Raw genomic sequence first — 26208 nt, 5'->3', positions numbered from 1 at the left:
GTGCACTCCTGCGTGTGTCTGTGCACGTCTGCGTCAGTGTGCGTGTGCTTGCGTGTGTGTCCCTTGTCCACTGGCCGGTCCCCTGTCTCGTTCTCTTTGCTGTTTCTGCCCTTTTTCTTTATGTTTTTTGAGTAGGGCTTCGGGGGAGCAGAGATGCGTGTTTTAATTCTGTCTGTCCTGTTCAGTGAAATCAGAACTGCTCTTGAAAAGGAAATGTTTCTGCACCTTGACCATGTCCCCATTCCCGGGATGCAGAAAGGCTGCATGGGCTCCTTTTCGGATGCAAAGTGCCCTCCTGCTGCCTTTCTCAGGGCCAGAATCTTTGGGACTGCTTCCTAGTTTCATGCAGTCTGCTTATCACATGCCTCATTGTCACCTGACCTGTTTCTCTCTGAGAATTTTTTAAAGGGTAGGAAATGGTGGTGCCGACAGGGTAGAAATTCTGCTTGGCTTCTGGAGGGAAGTGAGAGGGGTGGCTGAGGGCAAGGGACCAGGGGCTGGAAGATGTTGGAACAGTGGTGTCTGAAAGTATTGGTGTTGGAGCAGCACATGAAATAGATTGTAGGCCCACTGGTGAGTTTTTATAATTAACCTCATAAATCTGTATATTCAGAATTCTGATATAAATATTTGGGTTTTTTTGGATTAATGTGTTATCTGGAAATATTTAATGATAATTGCTTTTTCTTTTCAGGGCTTGTCAATGAGACAGATTAGATTCAGGTTTGATGGGCAACCAATTAATGAAACAGATACCCCAGCACAGGTATGAGCGCCGGCTTTGTGCACACTCGAGGCTGCCTCTGATTTGCAGTGACCATTTGGAATACTCTTATTTGAGAGTTACTGATTGGTGCTCATATAGCATACCTTATATTTTCCTAATGGGTTTAATTATTAGATTATTTAATTTTGAAGTTCAGTTTTTCAAATGTGAAAAATGCACTTTGTCAGAAATCATCCTCCGTGTCAGGAGGGTGGAGCAGGAGGGCCGGGTGCTCAGCAGAGGCGGTCCAGGCTCACAGACAAGGGTGTGGGACAGACTCAGTTCCCATCCACCTGTAGTCTGGACACTGAATTTGCAACGTTAGTCAATTTGTAGCTAAATTACTGGCTTGATTCTCATGCTCTTTAAGCACTTATGCATGGGGGTGTGGGTGGAAAGGAGAATGCACACACATGGTTGTCAGTCAGCAGTTTTTCTTAAGCATGTGCCCACCACACACGCAAATCCGCAGGCATCGGTCCCTTGTGTGGTGGTGCATCCCACTGTGGTGAGAGCATCTGGACTTGGAAATAGACGGCTGAGCTTCCAGCGGCAGCTCTAGTCATCTGTCAGCGGGGTGACTTTGATCGAGAGCCCCTGGATCTCTTGGAGTCTCAGTCTTGTCTGACTGTAAAGCAGAGATGATATGTTTTTTCTCCTTTACAAAGTTGTGAGAATTGATTGTTTTGTGTGAAAGGGCTGCAGATCAAGAGATTTTACACCTGCCCACTTTAGGAACTCCTCCACTGCTGAGACAGTGTCGGCCCTGGGAGGATTCCTGGGTAGGGCTTGCCCTGGGCGGTGCGGGGAGCTCGCTGGCTTTAGGAGCCGGGCTATCCCTCCAGCCTGTCACTCTGGCTACCGCCCAGGCAGTGTCTGCAGCAGGAGAGGGTCCTTGCCAGCCCAGACGGTACTTCTCTGCATTTCTGAGAACCATTACTGCCTCTGGCCTTGGTTAGTCTCTGTATGAAATTGGCAAAAGCTTCCTTTTGTTCAGAGAATGACAAAGATCAGGGAGATATTCGCGTGCCTGCTGTGTGAGAAAGAGAGAAGCAGGCGGGAGGTGTTCGCACTGTCTCCGCCCTGGTTGTGAGGGAGCGGGCAGGGGAGCCAGCAGTGGATCCCTTATGCTGGTGGATCCTTTGTGATTTCGTTTGCTCTGGATTTCACAAGTGTGGTCCACTGCACTTGTTAGAAAGTGCATGGCCCCTGCTAGTCCCTAGGATTCAGTGCTGCTCATGGGATATTTCTAATGGAATCTGACTTCGTGTAATTTTCAGTAAAAATTTTAGACACTTATTTTTTTAATGAGACTCAGTTTTTCTCTCTGTTAAAGTCCTTAACTTAGGATGTTCTTGTGTGAGTTTGTTAGGGAAAGCGTGGTGAATGAGTAGGGCTTATTGAAATCCAAACCTAAGCCGCTTTGCCTGCGCGTCACCCGTGAGGGCGGCACAGAGTGCGTCAGGCGGCGCTCTGGCCCAGGGAACAGCTCAGTGAGCACGGGAGTCGGTTGTGCATCATGGTGAGAAAACTAACAGCTTCCCCCTCTCTCGCTGTGCCCGTCACAACGACCCTGCCAGCTGGAGATGGAGGACGAAGACACCATTGACGTGTTCCAGCAGCAGACAGGGGGCTCGAGGGAGACCAGCTGCCTCTCGGGGTGCAGCCTCTAGAGGGACCATCCCCACGTGTCGCCGTCCTTGCATTTGCTATTGAATAGTGAACACGTGACCATGCCAATCACAAAGGAGTCTGCAGAAGCCCAGGACCTCCACCAGGATTACTTCCCGCTCTGACGTACTGCGAGCGCAACTCCACTCTGCAGGGATGAAGCCACCGCCAAAGGCGGGCCAATCTCAGTTGTCATCTTTGTTTAGGCAAAATGAGTTGCAAGGTCTTGGGGTTTATTTTTGCTTTCATTTTTGTTTTTTCCCCCTCTCCTATAAGATGTCCCCCACACTCGTGGCCTGAATGCCTACTTTGAGTCCAGAGGGGGATCTTGTCCAGGTATTGATCCCCTCCCCACCCCCACTGCTTATTCCAATCATGTAGAGAACTCCACCACCACAATGGAGGTGCTTCCGTTGGACAAGTTTTGGGGGCATGGTGGAGATGGGAGACAAACTTTCGCTTACTATTTCTTGTAGGTACAGGTTTTTTTAAATGCTAAATATTGCAAATTTAAGTTTTGTCAGAATATGGTAAAGTTGAAGGGAAGATACTGGAGTGCTTCTTAAAAGGTAAAAAGTCCTTCAGTAACATGGGCCTGGGCGCCCTGCTCCTTAAGCATCCCTTGGGTGGGTCAGGGGCCCAGGACCCATCACCTACTGCCCAGTGCCTAGGAGATGCTGCATGGGCAAAGTGTGGCACAGTGCAAATTGGCTTTTCCCCTTTTCTTCACATAGAACAAAGTAATCCCCACATTGCTCACTTGGTAATAGTGCCATGGCCTCAGATTTCTTCTAGTATTTGCTTCTGATGAATAATTATGGTCTATATATAAACACATAAGATTACGTATTGCTGAATTTGCAGTTACGTTTTTGTGTAAAAGAGCTACTTCAAAGTGTGGTTGCAAATGAAGCCCATGGACAGATGACTTCATGCTCTTCTCATGGACTCATGCGGCGCCGCCTTCCAAGTAGGTATGGAGTTTATGCGTTAGTATGTGATTTCAGTTCTGTGAAACATTTTGGGATCTGTACCAATTAAACTTTGATAGTTCTGCTGTTCTTCTGTATGGATCCACTGCTGCCTGATGGCCTTCTCTGCCTTGTGTAGTCACCTGGACAGTGTGACCACGACCGTCACCTCTTGCTTGCCTGAAATTTTGCTGAAGATGTTCTCATTTCGTTTGTGTTTTGCTGTTGGGGTGTGGGCGGGTCGTCTGCTGGCTCTGTTGTGTTTATTCACCAATTTATACATTATTTGTTGTCCTTTACTACTGTAAACAGTAAATATAGTTTGGTATTCTGTCTCTTGGCTTATATTAAATACTACATTTGGAGGTCGAGGCATACTGTCACAATTCAGTATTTGCAGTGACCATTCAGTGATGCCACACAGGCTCATTTAAAAGCTAGTTGCTGAAAAGTAAGTATTCCCCTGCTGGCTCCCCTCCGCACCCCTGGCAGATCACCCTTGCTGGGCCCAGCGTGCTCCTCCCGCAGTGCAGCCTCTCACTCCTCACCGAGCTCTCGCGGCTCTTGGCTGAGCTGACCCAGCATCATGACCACCCTTTTCCTCTCCTGGACATGTGTAAAGAGAGGGTACATTTTAGAGGCAGGTGAATCTGGACAGTAGTGTAGGCCTCTCAGTTTTTTGGTGTTTGACTATAACACTGTTTTCCTTTGTACAGTCAACAGCCTGCTCACTTACCTGCTTTGAAACTGAAGAGAACTGACACTAATTTGACTGAGAATTTCCTAGTGTACTATGCTGTGACAAAACTAGGGTTGAAAATGACTGAGCTGTCCATCAGGTGAGGTGAGCACACGTTGAAAGATGAAGGGCAGCTGGGAAAACAGAGCTTGTCCACTCTAGCACTTGATTCATTGACACCAGTAGAAGTACATGGTTAAAGCTCATTGCAGAGATGGAGTCATTTGCCAGATGCCCTGGAGAGTATGGAGGGTGGGGTGGTTAAATCCAGCAGAGGAGCCCCTGCATTGGTAAGGAGAGGGATGCATTGAGGTGTGTTAAATTCGGAGAGCAAGGCTGAGAGTCTGGGGCCATTAGAACAGAGCTGCTTGAACTTCCACCCACAACATCTGACAGTAGAAGAAAGTGGATGTCTTTGAGGTTGTCTTTTATCTTAGAAATTTATGCAAATTGTGCATTAGGAATAATAGATCTGTTGGTATTTATATTTTTAAAAATATTGTTACATGAACCTAACTCTCAGTCTTTGGGTTAATGATTCTTCAGGAGGAGATATACCCTATTTAACCTGTTATTGGTGTCCTGGGTCCCAACTAGCACTTGCCACACAAAGCCCCATGTCCCAGGAGCCTCTCGGTCCCAGGCAAACCAAGGTGTTGTCACTGTAGTTGTGCTGCACAAGTGCACAGCTGGGGAAGCACGGTATTACTATTAAAGCTCCACCATAAAACACAGGTTAAGCTGTGAGATCCTTTTATGCTGCAGAGCTTTAGTTGCCAAAGATATAAAAGACACTACATTTATTCTGAACTCACTGGCCTGCCCAGTGCATGTTGCTTAGAAAGCCATTAAATATCACACGTCTGCTCAGAACCCCTGGGACACTAGTTCCGACTGATCCAAGTTGAGAGTTGCCAGATTTAGCAGATAAGGGAAAAGACTACCCACTTAGACTCAAATCTCAGATAAAGAGGAGGACCAGCCATGAGGAGGAAGATGTGTTGAGAGCCTGGTTCTCTGGAGGTGAGGCCATTGCACCAGCTGCATTGAGGTGAGAGGCTTCCATCTTGTTTCAGCGACTCATATTGTGGGTTTTTGTCAATTAAAGCTGAAATTAGTCCCGATACGAACTGTAAGTCACATTTCTGAACATAATAACTGAAAAACACACACAGCACTCTACCAGAAAATGATATCTGGGAAAAGACATCTGCAACACCAAGATTGATGCAATTGAGAAAATACGACACGCCTGACAGGCTCAGTTATTTTGAGTGTCCTTGTGTTGATGACAGTGCTTTTTGATCACCCACATTTCCTTTCAGTGGAAAAGCAGAGTTATCTCCCATTAGTCACCATGGAACCACACCCCTGACCCCTGACTGACTTGGGGCTTGGGCTGTGGTTTGGTCAGAGGAGAGGGCAGCTGTCTGGAACAGGAGAAGGAAACTTCCGTATTTGTGCAAATCCATTATTCTTTGAAACTGCCTAAAAGTACCATGTCATTTTTGCAAGTCACCATGGTCATTTGAGAAGATAGTGTTGGAATGAATTTTTGTGACGTCTCTACCCTAAAATATGTACACCTGCGAGGTTGGTTTGTTCAATTTCATTCAACAGACACTGCCATGTCCAGGTACTGAGGCTGCATCCAGGAACAAGTGAGACCAAACTCCCTGCCCTCAGGGAATATGTTTTCCGGTTAGAGGAGACAGATGAAAATAAGCTGTGGAAATTACTAACAGAAACCGGAAGTAACTGGATGCGGAAGACCTGCAGGGGGAGCTCTCTCCCCATCCCGCGGCCTCTCTTACTCCAAACAGGAAGTGGGGCGCTCTCATCTCCTGCAGGAAGCACAGCCACTCTACTTCTCAGGAAGACTTCTCTCCCCACCTAGCAACAGCCCAGCCAATGGGAAGCACCACAGCTCAGCCAATGAGAAATGCCATGGCCCAGCCAATGACAACCGCCAGAGCCCAACCAATGAGAAGCCGTTGCCAACCTGAACTGTTACTCTCCCCCAATGGACTTTCCTTTAGGACTGCCCCGCCCTCTTCCCTTTTCTCTATAAAAGCAGCTCCCCGGCTCGTTCTTCGCATTTACCTATGGGTCACCATGGCAGGCTTTTCCCAAATACAGTCGTTTTGAGATAAGCTAACGGGCAAATTTGCTTTTTGAAGTTGACAAAGAAAATTATGTATTATACTAGAAAATTATACAGGACATCGTATAATAAATTCTGTAGACTCGTGTGTAGGATAAGTGTTGTGGAGCTGAAAACTGTTTTAAAGGTGCGCACAGTACTAAAAGTGTTTACTTTCTTTGAAGGCAGTGAGAAAGGATTCTAAGAAACATAAGTAGATCACCCCATCATGCGGGTCAATCGGAGTAGAACCACCAAGAATGTCAGGGGAAAAGGACTCGCTAGTTATCCGGATACACGTACACAAACCGTGGGAAGCGGGCGGAGGCTGCAGGGCCGGCCGGAGGAGGACAGTCCCTCCACGGCCCCCTCGACCAGCGGCAGGTGCACCCATCTCAGCCCGGGGCCTGCCCAGGGTCGGGCGGAGGTCCGGGCGCCCGTCGCCTTGGGTCATTCGGGGTCACGCCGTCTCCGTCCTCCATCTCCGACCCCGAACCCCGTCCCTGTCCCCCTCGGAGGCCCCGTCCTGTGATCAGACCTTTCCGACGCCCGGACGACCTAACGGGCGGTTGAGACATTCAACCCGCGGTGGCCGCTGCTCCAGAGTCCTCTGGAACACCCGGGCCGTACAGGAGTTCGGACGTTCGGAGGCGGTGTTACCCCACAAGGCGGCTCAAGGCCCTGGTCTGGCGCATGAACACAGACCTCGGGCTCAAGGCCTGCTGCTGCCCCTCCGCGCTGCTCCCTCACAGCCACTGCCCGCTCTCGCCCCTCACCGCGCATGCGCGCCCCGCGCCCCGGAAGGGCTTCTTGCCCTGGTGGCGACCCGGAAGCAGCCCCGGCGTCGGGCGGGAGGGACGAGCGTTTAGGAGGCGAGGCCAGACGGCGCAGCTGTTACCCGGACGATGGCTGGGACGGCGCTCAAGAGGCTGATGGCGGAGTACAAACGTGAGTTCGCGGCCCTCCCGGAGCCCGGTGGAGCGCGCTGAGGCCGTGGCCCCGGCCCGCCCGCCCCCGGACGCGTCAGCCTTCCAGCCGAGCCTCCCGTCGGGGCCGGCGTCCTGCTCCATCCGCCCGCTTCCCCCGGCCCGGCCCCGCGCTCCTCGTCCCGGCTCCGCACCCTCTGCCCCCGACCCGGCGTCCCCCGGCCCGGCGCCCCTCATTCCCCGTCCCAGCCCCGCGCCCGCCGCCTCCGGCCCCCGTGCCGGCCTGCTCGCCCCCGGACGCGTCACCTCCGCCGCCGAGCCTCACGTCGAGGCCGGCGCCCTGCTCCGCCCGCCCGCGCCCCCTTTCCCATCCCCGCGCCCCTGCCCCTCGCCTCTCTCGCGCCCTTCGCCTCCGTCGCCCGCGGCGTCGGAGCTCGGGTCGTGGCGCTTCTGGGCGGGCGTCCGCGCCTGAGTTCGTGGAGGTGCGGGCTCTGCGCCGGAGGGAAGGGATTGTTCCGGAAAGTTGTGAGCCGTCGTCGAGGCTTCCGTCGCCCTGCTCTGCCAACGGCCTCCCCTCGAAAGTATAAGTAAACTTGGAAGGAGGACTCTAAAAAGTGGTAGTCGGCATTACTACCTTATTAGTTTAGAAACGCTCAATTACGTTATCTGTCTCTGTAGTTTGTTTGTGTCTTTGGTCCCTTTAGTAATTTAGAGGACTTCCCAATTCTGGCCTTGCAAACATGCCATGAGAGGGAGGGGAGGAAAACCTAAATTGCTTGCTGAGAACTTAAAAGAAAAACCTGTATTAAGAGAAACAGCGCATTGTGAAGACTTTGAGGTGAAAGGTTAGATTTCGGTTTTCTCTTTAATGAGGGAACAGACTTTTTGAACAGTGCCACCTGTCCCTCTTCCTAGGTAGTGTTAAGAAAACTTCCTTAGTGCTTTCTTAGCCAGTAAGATTTCCCAGTATTTGAGGAAAACACAGAGAGGGAGGAGGACCGTGGACATACCGTGTTCCGCCGTTTTGCGGCGGAGTGCTCCCTTGGCCGAGCGGCCCTGAGAAGTTGGGGGTTTGAAAGTGTTCTGATTAGCTGGTGCAGACGAGGTGGTGGTCTGGTGTGGGGAAGAGCGGGGCCTCTGGAGCCGCAGACCACGGCTCAGACCCTGCGTCGTCTTACCAACTCTCTGACCTTGACCTCGCCCTCATCCTCTGCATTTTCCTCATCTGTGAAGATTCGTGCTTACCAAGATGCCTAACGAGTATCGCTGGAGAACGTTAGCTGTTACCGTTATCATTACATTGAGGATGCTTTGAGAAGAAGGCGGAAAATAAGCCAAAATAGAGTGCAGTAAAACTACCTGGGAACTATGCATGCAGCTCAATTTCCTGGACCATATTGGTGGCACTGCACAGGGGGAGTTGATGTTTGGCATGAGCACACCCATGCAGGCTCATTAAAAAAACCGTTTAAACAGTGCTCACCACCCAGTGTCCTTTAAAGTAGAAACAAGTTTCCAAGAGACGCTTTTGGTGGGACGGTGAGAGACATGGTTCACTCTGAACGGAGGGTTGGGTGTGGGGGAGCTGTTGCCTCTGTCTCCTGGTGGAAACCTGGCTGAGGGGTCAGACGTGTGAACACCTACCATTTCCTGCCATCCGGGTCTTTGTTTCTGTATCTGTCTGTCTGTTTAGTGCTGTTTCTAGACTGCGAGCATGTATTATTTTCTCCTTTCTATAGAGAAGGAATCTTAAGCCCCTGCGTGGGGAATTATGTTCAGGCTACTGCTTCAGTCCAGTCTTTGCGTTGTTGGATTTGTATTTCCTAGGGATATTTGCATTAGCAAAGATTATTTTTCCTTTTATTGTAGTTACAAAAGCCTCATCCATTATTTAAATCATATTGTCAATGAGTTTGCAGTAGTAAAATGTAAATAATGGTTGGTTTCCAAAGATGTATCACAGAAGTGTATTCTGTGTGTTTTATGTGTTAATTTATGAAATCCTGGATTCTGTGTGGAAGGCAGAACTCTAAGGATGTCTCCCTAAGATTCCTGTCCCCTGGTTACTGCATCAGACACTAATCTAGGCATTGCCTTGAAGGGACTTTGGAGATGTAATCAGTAGGTTACTAAATAGCTGATCTTCGGATGGGGAGATTATCCTAGATTGTCTTGTAGGACCAATAATCACAGAGGCCCCAAAACGGGAGAGATGAGGCAAGAGGGGAGGCCAAAGGCATTTGAGGTATGAGAAAGACTCCACCTGCCATGACTGGCTTTGAAGATGGAAGAGGAGCCAGGAGCTGAGAAACGTGACAGCAGTAAGGAACCTGGAACCTCAGTCCTGTAGCCTCAGGGAACCGAATTCTGCTGACAACGTGAATGGACTGGGGCAGCAGCCCTGCCAACACCTTGACTGCTGCCTTGCCAGACTCCAAGCAGAGACTCAACTGCCCCATACTGTGCTCAGCCTTCTGACACTGGAAACTGAGATCATCAGTGGGCTGTTTGAAGCCACTGAGTTTGTGGTAGTTTGTCACATCAGCGATAGAAAAATGAATGCAGTGTGTTATCGAGGAGGGTTTTCTTACTGCTGTTGTATCCTAGTAATGTGGTAAAATTCTATTCACTGTTGCAGCATCTAGTTTGTTCTCCTACCGTGTTTGAAGGTGGCACATCCACTGTAAAGGTAGACTTGACAGCAACAGCCTCTGTGTGGAGTGGGGTTTGGAGAGATTTGGACAGGTGTTGAGGCACACTGTGTTGTGTTTGGGAATAGTCATAGAACTTCAGAAATTTAGAGCTGGTAGGACCTTGGATATCGTTTTGTTCAGCCCTCTGATTTTACAGGAAATTCAGTAACAGAGAGGCAAAATGATTTGCCTAGATTCTTAGAACCAGAGAAAAGGAGAGCCAGGAAAAGAACCCAGATGTTTTAAGCTCATATTTTTTTCTTGATGTTTTATCTTCACACCTCATCTAGCTTTTCCTAGGAGTGTCAGAGATAGACTTGGGTGTTAGTTTTCTGGGGTTGTCGTAACAAAGTCGCACAAGGCAGGTGGCTCAACACGGCAGAAGTTTAATCTGTCGCAGTTTGGAGGGCGGGAGTCCCACATCCACGTGTGGGCAGGGCCATGCTGCCTCTGCAGCTCTAGGGCAGGGTCCCTCCTTGCCTCTTCCAGCTTCCGGTGCTTGCCGCCAATGCTTGGTGTTCCTTGGCCTCTGGTAGCATAACTCCAGTCTCAGGCTCCATCTTCACATGGTCTTTTTCCCCCTTATGAAGGTATCAATCATTGATTTAGGGCCCACCCTTACCCAGTATGACGTCATTGTAACTTGAGTACATCTGCGAAACCCCTATTTCCAAGTAAGGTCAATTCACAAATTTGGGGGGACATTGTTCACCCCAGTACAGTATCTAATAGGAACCCCAGCTGAGCTCCTGCTCTTGCCACACCGTTGTTGCTCCCACAGTCTTCTCCTTCTTAGTTGGTGGTAGCCTCTTTCTTCCAGTTGTTTGGGCTCAAAACCTTAGATTTGTCATTGATGCCTCACTTTCTTGTATATCCACGTGTAACCTGTTGTCCTGTTTTCAGACTTTCTCCACAGTGCCGTGCTGGCCCAAGCCACTCACCTTTGGCCTGGATTACTTCGGTACAGTCCTGTGTTCTTCTGCTTCAGCTCTTCAGGTCTTGGTCCGCTTGGTTCTATTCTTAACACAGCAGAGAGATCTTGTTAAACCCAAGTCAGATCATGTCACTCTGCCCAGGACCCTTCGTTGCGGTAAAAACCAAAGTCCTTGCTGTGACCTATCAGGCTCTGCATGCTCTGGCCCTTCTGCCTCTCTGACCTCATCTGCTCTACCCTGGCACTCTCCCTCCAGCCCCACTGACTCGTTGTTGGCACACTCCTCTCGGCGCGTGGGCACTTCCTTTGCCTGGACATCTTCATCACTTGTGCTCTGCTCCCTGGAGAAGCCTTCCTTGAGCCACCAGACTCAGCCTGTCCTCCCTGGTACTGTCATCATTCCCTGTCATTAACCTGTTTTAGCTATTTAAAACATTTTTTATTGTGAAGTGTATTATATATGTAAAAGTATATAAAAGGTATATGTTTAGGTGAAATAGTAAAATGAATGTCTGTACCTGTGACACCTGGCTTGAGAAATAGAACATTAGCAATAACTTAGAAATCTTGTGCTCCTTCGTGTCACCACCAGAAGTTCCTGCTACTGAATTTTGTGTAAATTGTTCTTTTCCTTTTCTTTGTAGTTTCGCCATATTGTTTGCTTTTGCCTGTCTTTGTCGTTAGCAGAAGTGGAATTGCACAGCATGTGTTCTGCAGATTGTCTCCTGCTCAGCGCTGGTTCTCTGAGATTCGTTTGTGTTGAAGCATATAGCTGTAGTTCGTTTCACTGCTGAGTGAGTTCATTTTATGAATAAGCCAAAATTTATCCTTTACATTGCTGATGGGCATTTAGGTTATTTCCAGTCTTTGATTCTTATACAGATAGTGCTGCTGTGGACATTTCTAGTGCGCATGTGCAAGGTGTATCCCTGGGGTGTGCTGTGGAGTCTGGGAGCACTCACATGGTCAGCTTTACTGCATGATGCCAAGCTGGTTTCCGGTGTGGGTGTTCTTGTGTATATTGCTTTGAATGTTCACTAACACTTTGGTGTTGTGCAAGGTCTAATTTACCAACCCAATGGTTGTGACAGGGTTCCTCATGGTTTTAGTTTGTACATCATGATTATGGATGAAGTTGAGCATCCTGTCATATTTATAGTTTTTTCTTTGTGAAATGTCTGTTCATGTCTTTTACCAAATTTCCATAGGGTGGTTTGTCATTCTTATTGGTTTGGAGGAGTTCTTTATAAATTTCCTATCCCTTTGTATATCCCTACTCCTTTGTTGGTTACATGTGCTACAAGTATTTTATCCTGGTTTGTGCTTTGTCTTTTTAGCCTTTGGTGTGTTTTTTTCTAGCTACCTTTATTAAAAAGGCAGTTTTACTGGGGTGCAGTTGGCATAGCATCAGCTGACGTACTTCGTGTGCAGTTTGATGAGTTTTGATGTGCGTACACACCCACGAAGCCCTGCCCACACTGGGGATGATGAGTGGAACCATGGCCTCCGAAGTCTCCTCCTGCCTCTCTGTCATCCAGCTCTCCCGTCTCCCTCCTGCAGCCCAGGGTCCCAGGCAAGGACTCAGCTGCTTTCAGTCACTATAGGTTGTTTTGGATTTTCTTTGTCAGACTTCTTTCTTTCAGCATAATTATATTGCAATTTGTCCGTTTGTTGCTTGTATCAGTGGTTCATTCCTTTTCCTTGCAGGCTAGCATTCCCTGTATAATTTTTAAAGAAAAAGCCAAACTGTTTTCCCAAAAGGTTGTACCATTTTACAGTTCTACCAGCAGTATATTGAGACCCATGGCTCTACTCTCTTGCCCACATTTGGTATGGTCAGTTTTTACATTTTTCGCCATTCTGTTGGTTGTGTAGTGTTATCTCATTGTAGTTTTAATTCACATTCTGTAATGACCAGTGATGTTGAGTATCATTTCATGTGTTTATATACCATCAGTGTATCTTTTTTGATGAAGTATCTTGAGTCTTTTGCTCTTTTTTTTTTTTTTTTCTTGGTGAGGAAGATTGGTCCTGAGCTGACATCCGTTGCTAATCTTCTACTTTTTGCTGAGGAGGATGATTGTCGCTGAGCTAACATTGGTGCCCATCTTCCTCTATTCTGTGTGTGGGATGTCGCCACAAAATGGCTTGTTGAGCAGTCCATAGGTCTGCACCCAGGATCCAAACCTGCAAACCCCCAGCCGCCAAAGCGGAGTGCACAGACTTAACCACTGTGCCACAGGGCTGGCTCCAATTTTTGCTCATTTTTCAATTGTTTATTGTTTTCTTATTAAGTTGAAAGAGTTCTTTATATAATGTAGATACAAGTCCTTTGTTGAATGTTTGTAAATATTTTCCCTGAGACTGCTTCCTTTTTTTTTGTGGTAAAAAACTCATAATTTTACCCTCTTAAGTTTGAATTCTACATTACGGTATTGTTAACGATATGCATATTGTTGTACAGATCTCTAGGACTCTTTGATTTTGCGTGACTGAAACTCTGTATCCACTGAACAACTCCTGAGGCTTGCCTTTTAATTTTCATAACAGTGCCTCTTAAAGAGCAGAGTGTTTTTTAAAAATCTCCATGAAGTCCAATTTATTGACTTTTAAAATATTTCTTGCCTTCTGTGTTCTGTCTAAGCAATCATTGCCTCACACAAGATCACTAAGATTTTCTCCTATGAGTTCTTGGTGTTTTACAGTTTTAGCTCTTACGTTTAGCTCTGTGATCTATATCAAGTAAAGTTTTGTGTATGGTGTGAGATAAAGGTCAAGGTTTATTTGCACATTATTTGCAAATGGCCACCCGGGTGTTTGAGCACTATGAGTTTGCTCGGGCTGCCAGCACAAAGTACCACGGACTGGGAGGCTTAAGAAACAGATTATTTTCTCACAGTTGGAGATCAAGGTCTCGGCAGGGTTGGTTTTTCCTGAGGCCTCTCTCCTTGGCTTGTAGACTGGAGTCTTCTCTCTGTGTGTGTGTCTGTGTCCTGATCTCCTCTTTTTATAAGAGCACCGGTCACATTGGATTAGGACCCACCCTAGGGACCTCATTTAACCTGAATCAGCTCTTTAAAGATGCTAGTTACGCCCTTTTCTCCACTTTGCTTTTTTTCATTTGGTGTGTCCTGGAGTTCATTCTGTACTAGTACATCGAGGCATCCATTGTTCCTTTTCACAGCTGCACAATGTTCCGTTAGTAGGTGGATTGTGATCTGCCTGGCCCCTTACTGATGGACACTTGGGTCATTTCTAGTTTTTTGCTATTACTAATAGTCCTGATGTGAATAGCCTTATCTATGTGTCTTCTCTCATTTTTACCAGTGTGCCTGTGGGATAGATTCTGAGAAATGGGATTGCTGAGTCACAGGTTAAATTTATATTTCATTTTGTCTGGTGGCTATTTTTTAAGCCACTAAAAAGACCCAAAATCTTTTTTTTTAGATTGGCACCTGAGCTAACCTCTGTTGCCAATCTTTTTTTTTTCTTTTCTTCTTCTTCCCAAAGCCCCCCAGCACATAGTTGTACATTCCAGTTGTAGGTCCTTCTGGTTGTGCTGTGGAGGATGCTGCCTCAGCATAGCTTGATAAGTTGTGCCAAGGTGTGCCCAGGATCCGAACTGGAAAAACCCTGGGCTGTCAAAGTGGAGCACGTGAAGCTAACCCCTTGGCCACAGGGCTGGCCCCCCAAAAATGTTTTTAGCAAGCTAACATTGTCAAGGAATCAGTGGCAAAGAATGATCTTTGCAATGTTCTCTGATGTTAATAGTTTATTTCTCTTTTTGAAATTATTTTTATCAGTGAACATGACAGTTCATATGGTTTTGTGTGTGTGTGTGTGTTTGTGTGTGTTTGGAAACAAAAGACAAGGAAAGAGTGTAGTCCAGAAACCTTCCCTCCGTCTGGAGAACTTGGCTCTTGTAATTATTCACTGACCAGTAGGTGCCGCTGTTGAGTAAGGCTGCTGGCTGTGGGATGGTTCTCCAGCGGCAAGGTTTAGACTCCCCTTTGCCTCTACCTAAATGGAGGGTGTCACAGAAGGAAGTTCTGCGTGAGATCTCCAGAAATGAAGAATAAAGCCAGCTCTTTTTTTGTATGTGAGGAAGATTGGCCCCGAGCTAACATCTTTGCCAGTCTTCCTCTATTTTGTGTGGAATACCACCACAGCATGGCTTGATGAGCAGTATATAGGTCCACGCCTGGGAGCCAAACCTGCAAACCCTGGGCCACCAAAGCAGAGCGTGCGAACTTAACCAACACGTCACCTGGCCTGCCTCGAAAGCGAGCTCTTTTTGGTGTAAGCTCCTCCTCAGGGTTCCAGGAAAATGATTGATGTAACTCTTGTCTCTTTGGCGTTAGGCATCCTACTCCCTTTCCTACTGACATTGTGCCCCCTCCCCTTAGCAGTTGAGAGTTCATCTGCCTTACTCTGTGTGGTTTTCTTTTTCTTATAATAAGGAGATGTGACTTCAGACACAAAAACCGGAGTAGATGTCAGATGACTGGGTGTATAAAGCCTGGTGTGCTGGTCCGGGGGTTACCTCCCCCAGTCTACTACTGTGAAGAGACACAGAGGGACTGAGACAGTTAGCGTCTGTCTCGCCAAATCCAGGGGTCTCAGCCTGCCTGGCTCTTGATCTCGCTGGCACTTGATTCCTCCCTTGAAGTTTTTTTGTCTTTTTTTTTTTTTGCAGGGAAAGATTTCTCCTGAGCTAATATTGGTTGCCAATCTTCCTGGTTTATTTTTTCCTCCCCAAAGCCCAATGCCTGCTTTATATGCTAGTTGTAAGTCTTTCTAGTTCTTCTATGTGAGCCTCTGCCACAGCAGGGCAGCTGACAGACAGGCGGTGTGGTTCCGTGACTGGGAAATGAACCGGGGCCACTGAATCAGTGAGAGTGCTGAACTTGAACCACTAGGCCGTCAGGGCCAGCCCCCCTCCTTCAAGTGTTTAATGCACTTGGCTTTGGGGACTGACACTCATTTGTTCTGCTTCACTGGCCTCTGTTTAATGTCTCTCGCTGTCTCTTTCTCTTCCCACTTCCATGTTAGCACACCCTCGACAGCAGACTCGGCTCTCCTCTGTGCCTTTACTTGTCTGTTCCCTGCGTCAGGTGTTGTTGGCATTTGAGTGAAATAGTTTTTCCTCGTGTAGCACTTGTTTATGACAGAACGTTAAGCATTCCTGGTCCCTTCCTACTGAATGGCAGTGGTATTCCCCAGTCATTGTGAAAACCCAAAAACGGCACCGTGTATGTCTGAATGTTCCCTGAGATACACTGCTCTAGAGAGGCCCGTCACTCCCCTGGGGTTCCGTACGCTCCCTATGCGGATAACGCCCGAACTTCTATCTCCAACGTCTCTCTCTCCCTTGAGCTTCAGACTCATTTCTCCAGCCGCCTGCCCAGCCTCTCTCCTTGTCTGTTTACTAGCCGTCTCAACCTTAGTATGTTTAAATTAGAACTCCTACTTTCTCCCTCAAACCTCTTCCTTCCCCCTTTCCATCCCAGTGATAGTGCCACCATTCACTCAGTCGTTTGGGCCAGAAACCCAGAAGCATTCTTGTTTCTCCTCACATAGCACACCCGCTTCATCAGCGAGCCCTCCATCTCCACCTACACAACAGAGCTCCGCTTTCACCATCCCTTACTAATTCTCTGGTTACCGCTCTGGTTCAGGCCACCGTCTGCCCTGCCTGGACTGTTGCAGTAACAACTTTTAACACTGTTTATTAGCTTGAAATAGAAGTGGCATAAAGAAAAGTGCAAAGAAAGACATGTTCAGCTCAGTGAGTTCTCACAGAGCGTGTCATCACCCAGGGTAAGCAAGAAGGCCACCAGCTTGCCAGAACCCTCGAGTGGGGAACCCCCCAAAAGTAGCTCTTCCTCCCAGGATAATCCCCTCCTTGCTTTGCTTAGTTTTTCCACCAAAGCATTCATTCTTAAGCACTCTAGTGTAGCTTTGCCTGTTTTTTGAGGCAGTGTAATCGATCTGTAAATGTAATCATGTATTGTGAATTCTATATTGTGTATATATGTGTGTGTGTATTCTATTTTTTGTGTATATATATATATATATATATACATATTGTGTGTTATATGTCATGTTCATATTGTGTAGGCCTGGCTTTTGCACAGTGATGTGTGGTGTGTAGCTGTACGTCATTTGTTTCCATTTTTGTTTTATTGTATGAATATACCACAATTTAGTGTTCTCTTCTACTATTGATAGATATTTGATGGTTCCCATTTGTTGACTGTTATGAATAATGCTGCTGTAAATATATAACATATCACGATGGGGTATTATTCAGCCATAAAAAAAAAGGAAATCTTGCCATTTACGACAGCATGGATGAACCTTGAGGGCATTATGCTAAGCAGAATAAGTTAGGGAAAGATAAATACCGTGTGATCTCACTTATATGCGAAATCTTAAAAAAATAAAGCAACTCATAGATACAGAGAACAGGTTGGTGGTTGCCATGGTGGGGTAGATGAAATGGATGAGGGTGGTCACAGGGTACAAACTTCCAATTATGAAATAAATAAGTCCTGGGGATGTCATTTACAGCATGGTGACTATAGTTAACAATACTGTATTGCATACTTGAAAGTTGCTAAGAGAGTAGATCTTAAAAGTCCTCACAGCAAGGGGTCATCATTTTGCAATATATGCAAATGTTGAATCACTATGTTATACACCTGAAACTAATATAATGTTACATGTCAATTATATTTCAATTAAAAAAAAAGAACCCACCTCCAGTATCACCTCCACAGCAAGGCCTTTCTTGGCCTCCTCGGCCACGTCTGTCTGTCAAGTTTTTCACTATAGTCATCAGGCTTCTGAAACTATCCTTTTATTTATATGTTTCCTTGTTTGTTACCTGTCTTCCTTCGCTAGAACTGAAGCTCGTTGAAGGCAGAGACCTTGTCTTTCTCTTTCGTCACTGCATCTGTACCGCCTAGAATAGTGCTTGGCAGAGAAGAAGTGTAATTGATATTTGTTAATTGGTATTTGATTAGTGGTTGGCTGCTTCTAGTTGTGTTGACCAAGTAGGGGTGCTCAAACCACTTCCCCATGGCTTTGTGTAGCTCTTCAAATCTTTAGATATGACCAAGAAGCAAATGTAAAGAGAAAAAATACCACCTGAAATTGAATGATTTTGTGATTAGAATTTTCACTGTGTACTTTTCAATACGTAAAATTGGATAGCAAAATAGAGATGCATGACACAATTTTTTTTTTAATGACACACTTTTAAACTGCCAGTTAGAACAATATTTTCACGGTGACAGTGAAATATTTAAGTTGTCTTTTGTTTATGAGATTTAGGGTCATCGTGGCCCTTAATCAGTGATACTGCTGAATCCTCCCTTTTGCCCTTGCTTAAGCTTTTGTCCTTGATCTAAGCCTACTGTCTCTCTCTGTCTCTTTAGGGAGAATGCCTAATGTCACAGTATCAAATGCCGTAATTACATCTAGTGACATTTTACCTGCTCTTTCCCCATACTTTTCTAGAGGTCAGTTCACAGGGGGATTGTTGAAATTTGTTATAAGTTGCTCTGTACCGAAACCTGTTGCTTGCTACCTAGAATCTGAAGCTCTTCTAAGTGATGACATCAGCAAGTAAAAAAAAAAAGATTCTTAGATATCTCTTGGTGCGTATGGGTGTGCACATTTCTGAGAGGAATTGCTGGGTCATAGGAGATAGCAGCAACCTTGTTTCCGGAGTGGTTGTACCAATTTGTATTCCTGCCAGCACTGTATTTCTGTGGCTTTTTGTCTGTGTGGACACTTGCTATTGTCAGTCTTCTCAACTTTGATTACTAGATTATTCTGGGTGGGGGTGGTGCTATCTCATTGTGCTTTTAGTTTGCATTTCCCCACAGTTAATGAGGTTGAACACCTTGTCAAATGTTTATTGGCTACTTAGATACCTTTTTTTGTGTGACGTGCATGTTGAAGTCTTGTGCTTGTTTTTCTTTTGGGTTGTTTATGTATTTTTATTGATGTGTAGGGCGTTCTTTAGAAGTTTGGGTATTAGCCCTTTGTTGGTTATATCTGTTGGAAATATCTTCTTCCTCTCTGGAGCTTACCTTTTCATCCTCTTAAAGATATCTTTTGAATATTTTTTTAAAAAGGGATGTCTTTTGATGTGGGAAGCTCTTAATTTCAGTGTTCTTAATTTTATCAGTCTTTTCCTCTATGGTTAGTGCTTTTTGGTTATTAACTTTATGTCAGTGCTATTTAGGAAGTCTTTATATTGAGAGCATGAAACTATTCTCCTATACTGTCCTCTAGGAGATTGTTTCGTATTTCATAAAACAACTGAAATTAATTTTGAGGGGGAGTCAGCTTTATTGAGATAAAATTTACACACAATAAAATGTGCCAGTTTCTAATGTACCATTCTTTTAGCTTTGACAAGTGTGTCCTGTTGTATAGCCATCTACACAACCATGATACAGAACATTTCCATCACCCCAGAAAATTCCTTTTGCCTTTTGCAGCCCCCTCCCACTTCCCCTTGGCCCCCAGCCTCTGGCAACATCTGATTTGCTTTCTTTTACTATAGTTTCTCTTCTTCTAGAGTATCATATAAATACAATCATAGAAGGGAGCCTTTTGCGGCAGGTGTCTTTCACTTGGCTAGTGCTTTGAGAGTCCCCTGTGGTGTTGTGTGGGCCATGTGGGTCGGTGGTTTGGTGGTTTGCTCCCTTCCTTTGCTGAGTAGTGTTGTTCCTATGGATGGATCACACCGCGTTCATTTACCTTGGCTGGACACTTGGGTTGTTTCCAGGGTGGGGCTGTTAGAAGTAAAGTTGCTGTGGACATTGGTGTGAGTCTCTGGGGACATGAGTTTTCATTTCTCTTGGGTGGATATCCACTAGTACAATTGCTAGGTCTCTGGGTAAGTGTGTGTTTAAACTGTTTTTGTTAGAAACCGTCAAACTGTTTACCAGAGGGTAACCAAACCATTTTCCATTTCCACTAGTGATCCAGGAAAGATCCAGTTGCTAAACCTGTCAACAGTTAGTATTGCCAGTCTTTTTAATTTTAGCTATTCTTTTCTGACTAAATAAAGATATTTTTACTGACACAGATGTATAGCTATCTATTTTTTTGTGGTTTTTTCATTTCCCTTGTGACTCACAAGGTGGAGCATCATTTGATGTGTTTACTTGCCTCCATATCTTCTTTGGTGATGGGTCTCTTCAAATGTTTTGCCCTGTTTAGAAAAGCTATACTTGACCTCTATTTCTCCTTCACTCTCACACTACTACCACACTCACAACACTGCTGACATCACGTGTGTGGGGATTTGTCTCACATTAAGCTGTTCCAAGACACCAGCTGGGTGTCATACAATTTAACTCAATTCTGATACTCTACCTGGAGTAAGCATCAGATCCCACAGGTTAAGGGCTCAGTCCCACAAGACTGCCTCCTCCCCCTTCAGATGCCAGTTACGAGTCCACGTTGTCACCTGTGCTTCTTACTGATGGGTTAGAAATCGGAGGTCCCCTGACCCCCTCCTTGTGTTGGATTAATTTGCTGGAGTGGCTCAGAGACTCAGGAAAACAGTTTACCAGTTTATTGTAAAAGGATTTGTTAAAGAATACAGATGAACATCCAGATGAAAGAGATGAGTAGGGCGAGGTGTCAGGTTTGGTTGCCCGCTCTGCATGCGCCACTCTCCCAGCACCTCCGTGTCTTCACCAACCTGGAAGCTCCTCAGACCCCATCCGATTGGGATCTTATGGAGCTTTCCTCACGTAGGCATGATCAATCACTAATTCTCTTTCCAGCCCCTCTCCCCTTTCTGGAGAATGGCAGGGTGAGGCTGAAAATTCCAAGCTTCTGATCATGGCTTGGTCTTTCTGGTGAGCAGCCTCCATCTGGGAGGCCATCAAGAATCACCTCGTTGGGACAAAGGATGCCCCTATCACCTGGGAAATTACAGGGATTTAGGAGCCCCGTGGAAGGAACTAGGGTCAGAGACCCAATATTAGAACAAAAGATGCTCCTAGTGCTCTGATAACTTAGGAAATTACAAAGGTTTTTAGGAGCTCTGTGCCAGGAACTGGGGGCAGAGACCAATAAATGTATTTTCTATTATTTCACATGCCCCTTTCCCCCTTTTTTCTTATATATTTTGATTTTTGTATGCACTGTGAGATAGGGAAAAAGTTTTATTTTTTTGGCTTTGAAGATGAGCATCATTTGTGGAAAAGACTGTCCTTTGCCTCTGTTCTGTAGGGCTGCCTTCATGGGAAGTTAAGGGTCTGTCTTTGCATTGGTGTGCTGATGAGCACGCTCTCTTCTGTTCCACTTGTCTGTTTAACTTTGTGCCAGTGTCTCACTGCCGTAATCCATATAGCTTTATAATAAGTCTTGATAGCCTTTTTCATGGAGTTCTCAGTTTATTCTTTCTAAAAAATGTTTTGGCTCTTCTCAGTTGTTTGCATTTTCGTGTATCTTTTAGAATCACCTTGTCAAATTCAAACAAAATCTGTTGGGATTTTGGCTGGGGTTGTATTGAATCCATAGATTCAGTTTGAGGAGGATTGATAACTTTAAAATATTGAGTTTTTAATCCATGAACGTGATATAATCTCCATTTATTAAAGTCTTTTTAAACTTTTTGTTAATAGTATTTTCTGTTCTGTTGCAGATCTTGCACATCTTTTAAAAACTTATTTGTACGTGTTTCCCATTGTAATTGGTACCTTTTTTAGACTTTCCTTATCTACCTTGCTAATATATAGAAATAACAGTTCAGTTATATTTATTGACCTCGCATTCAGCAAGGCAAGTTCACCCTTTCTCATAGTTTACTGTATCTTTAGATCCTCTTGGACTTTCTATGTGTGTAAGCATAGCATCTGGGAATAATGAAATTTTATTTCTTCTTTTCCAACCCTTAGGCCTTGTATTTACTTGGCAAGGATTTGTTACTTTTATTTCTCTTCAAAGAGTCAACTTCTGTGGTTCATGGATTTGCATGTTTCTGAGTATTTTTGTGTTCCCCTGACACCCAGCCCCACGGGGAAAGCATTTGGGGCCTGACTCCCATGTTGCCACCCTCCTTGCCCGTGACTTTTTTTAACTTCCGCTCTTCACCTCGCCAAATTTGTCCACAGGTTTGGTTTCATTTTGGAGCCTCCTGAATAAAAAATCAGGAGGCTAAGAATTGAAATGATACTTAGTGTCAGCTTCCAAGTGGCCGAGCTGGGACTCAGGTCTTTCAGCAACCACTGATCTTCTTAAATTGCTGAGAAATGATGCTGCTGACTTGTTTCCTGTTATTTTTATTCTCAGTGCTGAAGTCTGACGTTCTGCAGAATGTCACCTCTGGGGGATTTGCTCACAGATTTGGCAGTGGTATTGGAGATGGACAGCTAGCCTGTACTGTGATAGATGTATTTGACAATAGCAGGCTTGAGAAACCTCAGGCGGGTTCATAGCTCTAGTCAGTCACATTCAGAAAGGTTTGTGCCAGCTCTCAAAGGGACAGGAAATGCCATTCAGTTGGAAAATAGTATACTGTGTTTGATTTTATGAGCTTTAATCAAAATAACCAACAGGGGTGTTTTGGAAGGGCAGTTAACCTCTTTTGTTTGTTTCTTCATTTGTAAAATGAAAGTGTACATTGCTCTAAAATTCTCCTTTTTGCAGGTGTAAAGAACTGTTCACATAGTCTTTATCAGAAATGTAACTGGAGCAGGCATTCACTTTGAACAAACAGAATTTTAATCTGTAAATACGTATACTGTATAATTTATAGTCTTACATTTTAAAGTTTTGTTAAAATGCCAACATAATACTCATTCTGTTTTGTAATGGTTTTACTTTTTAATTTTACAGAATTAACACTGAATCCTCCGGAAGGAATTGTAGCAGGTGAGTTCCTAAAGTTAGCCTCTTTATAACTTACTTCTAACTGTCAAAGCTGCCTTCAGGGTTAAAGTGTGGAATTTGTTCTTTCCTTGCAGGCCCCATGAATGAAGAGAATTTTTTTGAATGGGAAGCATTGATCATGTAAGTTAATCATGTGTGCTAATAGTTTTGGAGACCTTATTGGAATTTAGACCTGTGAATCACGTTTAGCAGTGGGACTGTGATCAGTGTCCATGAGAGAAAAAGGCTGAGTACGTCTCTTAGGTTGAGCTCTTCTCGAATCTGTTAATGTTAAAGCAGAAAACAGCACAAACGTCTATGCGAAAGAAATAAAAATGCTTCCTTAGTAGAAGGTTTAGTTGTGAGTATTAGATATTTATAGAGTTTTAAAATAATAAATTTCAAATGTTGTGTGGCTGTGCTGGGTTAGCCTCAAACAGTATGTGTGGCTTTGGCTTCAAGAAGCCTAAGAGCCTGAGGCTTTGACAGTGGGAAAGGCTCCCCAGGGTGTGGGTGACGCCCTGGGCCTGTTGGCGCAGCCCCGGCCCTGCCCCACCTGTGCACCTGAACTCCTTCCCCCCCAGCCCAACTGCCCCCCCAATTCGGCTCCTCCTCTGCTGTCTTTTTCTGTGTGCCTTATGTGGCCTTCCACTGCCCCTGATCCCGAGACATGGGTCCTTCTCAGGTGAGCAGTGTGGTTCCTGACGCCATTCTGGAAAGATCGTGACTGCATTTCATGATTTTTCACTTATAGGTGATGTTGCTTGGAAAGAGCCACAGATGGACCCCTGCTTCTAGAGTCTTCTATGGCCCTATGACCCAGGCCTTGTGTTTGTCTTTCTACTTTAGATGTGCAGTTTTGGGCCAGTCTTAGACTTACTGTATTTTCAACAAAATGTGGTTAGGTAAAATTTAGGAAGTTGAAGTTTATAATCAGTCTCTCAGTTTTCTCATTAGTAAAATGAAATCTTTCAATTAGCTAGAAGGTTTTCACGTTGGAGCTTGTTGGACTGAGAAGTGTCTAGTGGGCAGGAACTGGAACAAGTTTACTGGAGCAGGTGTGGACGCTGGTTTGAGGAGGTGACTTAAACATTGTCAGACTTTCCGAATTTGCCCAGTGCTTGCATCACATTTAATCTGAGAAACAATTGCTGTTAAATGCTGTTTGTTAGAGGTTAGATTAGTGCATGAAAATTGATGTGAAAATCAATTTTTCTGATAAGAAAAACGTTTAAGAAATCATCAGTAAACACTATCCAGAGGCGTATGGCACACCTAACATTTCCTGATCATTTCAGTACTGTACTTGCTTGGGCCTCTGACACCCATTTTCCTCCTGTGTTTCCATGTTTCTGGAGTGAGGCTGTCTTCCCGGTCTCTGTCTGTATCTGCTGTGGTGTGTCTTTCATCCCCTAAAGTACCGATGGAGTGGACACTGGATCTCCTGGTCAGCAGCGTCCTGCCTTCAGTGGAACACAGCCTTGCACACTCATGGCAGCTAGAGCTCTACTTATTTTTAAAGAAGCAGGAGAGTATATCATATGAACTTGAGTTAGCACCTGCTTTTTTAATTTAACGTGTCATGTGCATTCTTTTTGTGTTAACACAGACACATATGCACGCCACCAGGGCAGTAAGCCTGCTTACGGGGGGGCACAGGTTATGGGCCGGGCTTTCTGAGTGCAGAGGTTGGTGGCAGCTGACGGTTCTTCCGTCTTTGGAAGATTGGCTTGTGCATCTCCACAGTAGGCATGTTTAGAAGCCCTTAAAGGGATACTTGAGCCTTCCAGTATAGTTTTTTTAAAGTGTTTATTGTTAAGAATCTGTTAGAGTAACTATTACTAATTTTAGATAAACATTATAAAATTAAACCAATATTTTGAAAACCTGTCTTAAAAAGTAATTAGAACTATTTTTAGGTAGAGCACTTTTATGTTTGAATAAGGCTTTTGCATTAGTGTGGAATTCCCCTGCTTCAAGATCTGGTGAGATTGTGAGTTTTGGTCCTCTTCCAGATCCTTTCCCAAACAAGAGGCCGTTTACAAATGTACTTAAAACATCTATTAAGGAATTAACTGTCCTCCCGTTGACTCGTCTCACCTTGCTATTTTGGCAGACAGCTGGCTGAGTTTTACTCCTTAGTGAAAGGTGTTCTTTTCCCTCTTTGTATTCTTCGATTGTTTTCAGAGTTTCTTCCATGGCCTAGTGTTTCTGAAACCACGCTTGCCTCCTTTTCTGTGAGTTCAGCACTGTAGGGTCTGCAGCAGTGCTTACCCACGAGGCCTCCATCTCTTCTCAGCTGTGCAGTAAAGAAAACCTCTTTTCAGATGTTCACACGACACATGCTGAGAGCCTGTTATATTAGGGGCCTCGTCTGAGGATACAGGCATCATAGGTGACCCCATAATTCCACCCTGAAAGAAGAAGATTGAGGGACTAGGATGGGCACCACAGCAATTAGTGAACAAGAGAAGAGCTAAGTAATAAAATTGCCATGGCCTATTCTCTGATTAAAAGTAGAAAATAACTGTCTGACTCCCGGCTGAGCTTACGGTGGAGTTCAAGCGTGTGGCCCAGTGGAAAATGGTGGAGCTTCTGGGCAAACTAAGGGATGTGCACCCCCAGCGCTGCGTGTGGTGGCGTGGCTCGTGGTCTTGGGCAGTCACTCTGCCTCTCTGACCCTCACTTATTCAGTCAAAACAAAGAGGTTCAGCATCCTTTTAGACAAGTGGGTTTACCTTCTCCCTCTTCCAGCTCTGGAGCTCTGGCCTGTGTGACCTTGTTGGCCCTTGGCCGCAGTGTCAGCAGCTGTCTGAGGTCCTTTACTGTGGAGGTTGGACACGCTCTTCTGTTGGAGCCCTTCTGTAGGACAGAATGGGCCCTGGGGTGCAGGATGGCTATTCATCCTCAGTGGCTAGAAAAAGTGTGAAGTCCCCTGGAATCTTGGTGCCCCATTTCTGCCCTATCCCAGTGTTCTCAAGGCAGCTGGCATTGGTGACTTTCCTGCCTGGTCCGTGGCCAGCTGCTGTGCCCTCTCCAGTCCAGGGGGCTCTAGTGGCTGTGGTAAAATAAGGACCTTCCCCTTCCTGAATGGTTGGGGACCCTTGGCTGACTCCATCCCCCTGTCACTGCCAGCATGTTTGGGTCCCAGCTGGTTTACAGCCATGGGTGCAAGGATTCCCAGGCTGATGCTTCTCTTAGGACTGTGCATGGCCTATGCCAGGTGTGAAAGTCATGGTCACAGCAGCCACCCTTATAGCAGGCTTTCTCGTTTACAGAACATGGTCACAGAGCATCTCTTGTCGGTACAGCACTTGCTAAGATAAACCTGAGATGTTGAATTGAGGTTTATAATTTTTGTTGTATATTCTCTGACCCAAAATCTCAACCGTAGGGGCTTCTTTTTCTTTTTCTTTCTTTTGTTTTTTTTGCTGAGGAGAATTCCCCCTGAGCTAATA

The 26208-nt window shown here is 45.6% G+C and overlaps 2 protein-coding genes across 4 annotated transcripts in view; both read left to right on the top strand.

The window, feature by feature from the left end:
- The window catches only part of SUMO3 (small ubiquitin like modifier 3), a 9562-nt gene extending 5783 nt beyond the window's left edge, over nt 1-3779 (top strand). The window contains exons 3-4 of one of the 2 annotated variants that reach the window (XM_046648295.1): nt 695-766; nt 2347-3743. In XM_046648295.1, coding sequence (XP_046504251.1) covers nt 695-766; nt 2347-2439 — 165 coding nt within the window. In that variant the 3' untranslated portion in view covers nt 2440-3743. Of the gene's footprint in view, nt 1-694; nt 767-2346 lie in introns of both variants that reach the window. The other variant, XM_046648296.1, reaches the window with a different exon arrangement.
- Nucleotides 3780-7116: 3337 nt separating this feature from the next.
- The window catches only part of UBE2G2 (ubiquitin conjugating enzyme E2 G2), a 35224-nt gene continuing 16132 nt past the window's right edge, over nt 7117-26208 (top strand). For both annotated transcript variants that reach the window (XM_046648292.1, XM_046648293.1), the window contains exons 1-3: nt 7117-7238; nt 22718-22753; nt 22846-22891. In XM_046648292.1, the coding sequence (XP_046504248.1) occupies nt 7196-7238; nt 22718-22753; nt 22846-22891 (125 nt within the window). In that variant the 5' untranslated portion in view covers nt 7117-7195. The remainder of the gene's footprint in view (nt 7239-22717; nt 22754-22845; nt 22892-26208) is intronic.

The sequence above is a fragment of the Equus quagga genome, chromosome 21, assembly GCF_021613505.1.
Source record: "Equus quagga isolate Etosha38 chromosome 21, UCLA_HA_Equagga_1.0, whole genome shotgun sequence".
Taxonomy (NCBI): domain Eukaryota; kingdom Metazoa; phylum Chordata; class Mammalia; order Perissodactyla; family Equidae; genus Equus; species Equus quagga.
This window is presented reverse-complemented; position numbering and strand designations above follow the sequence as displayed.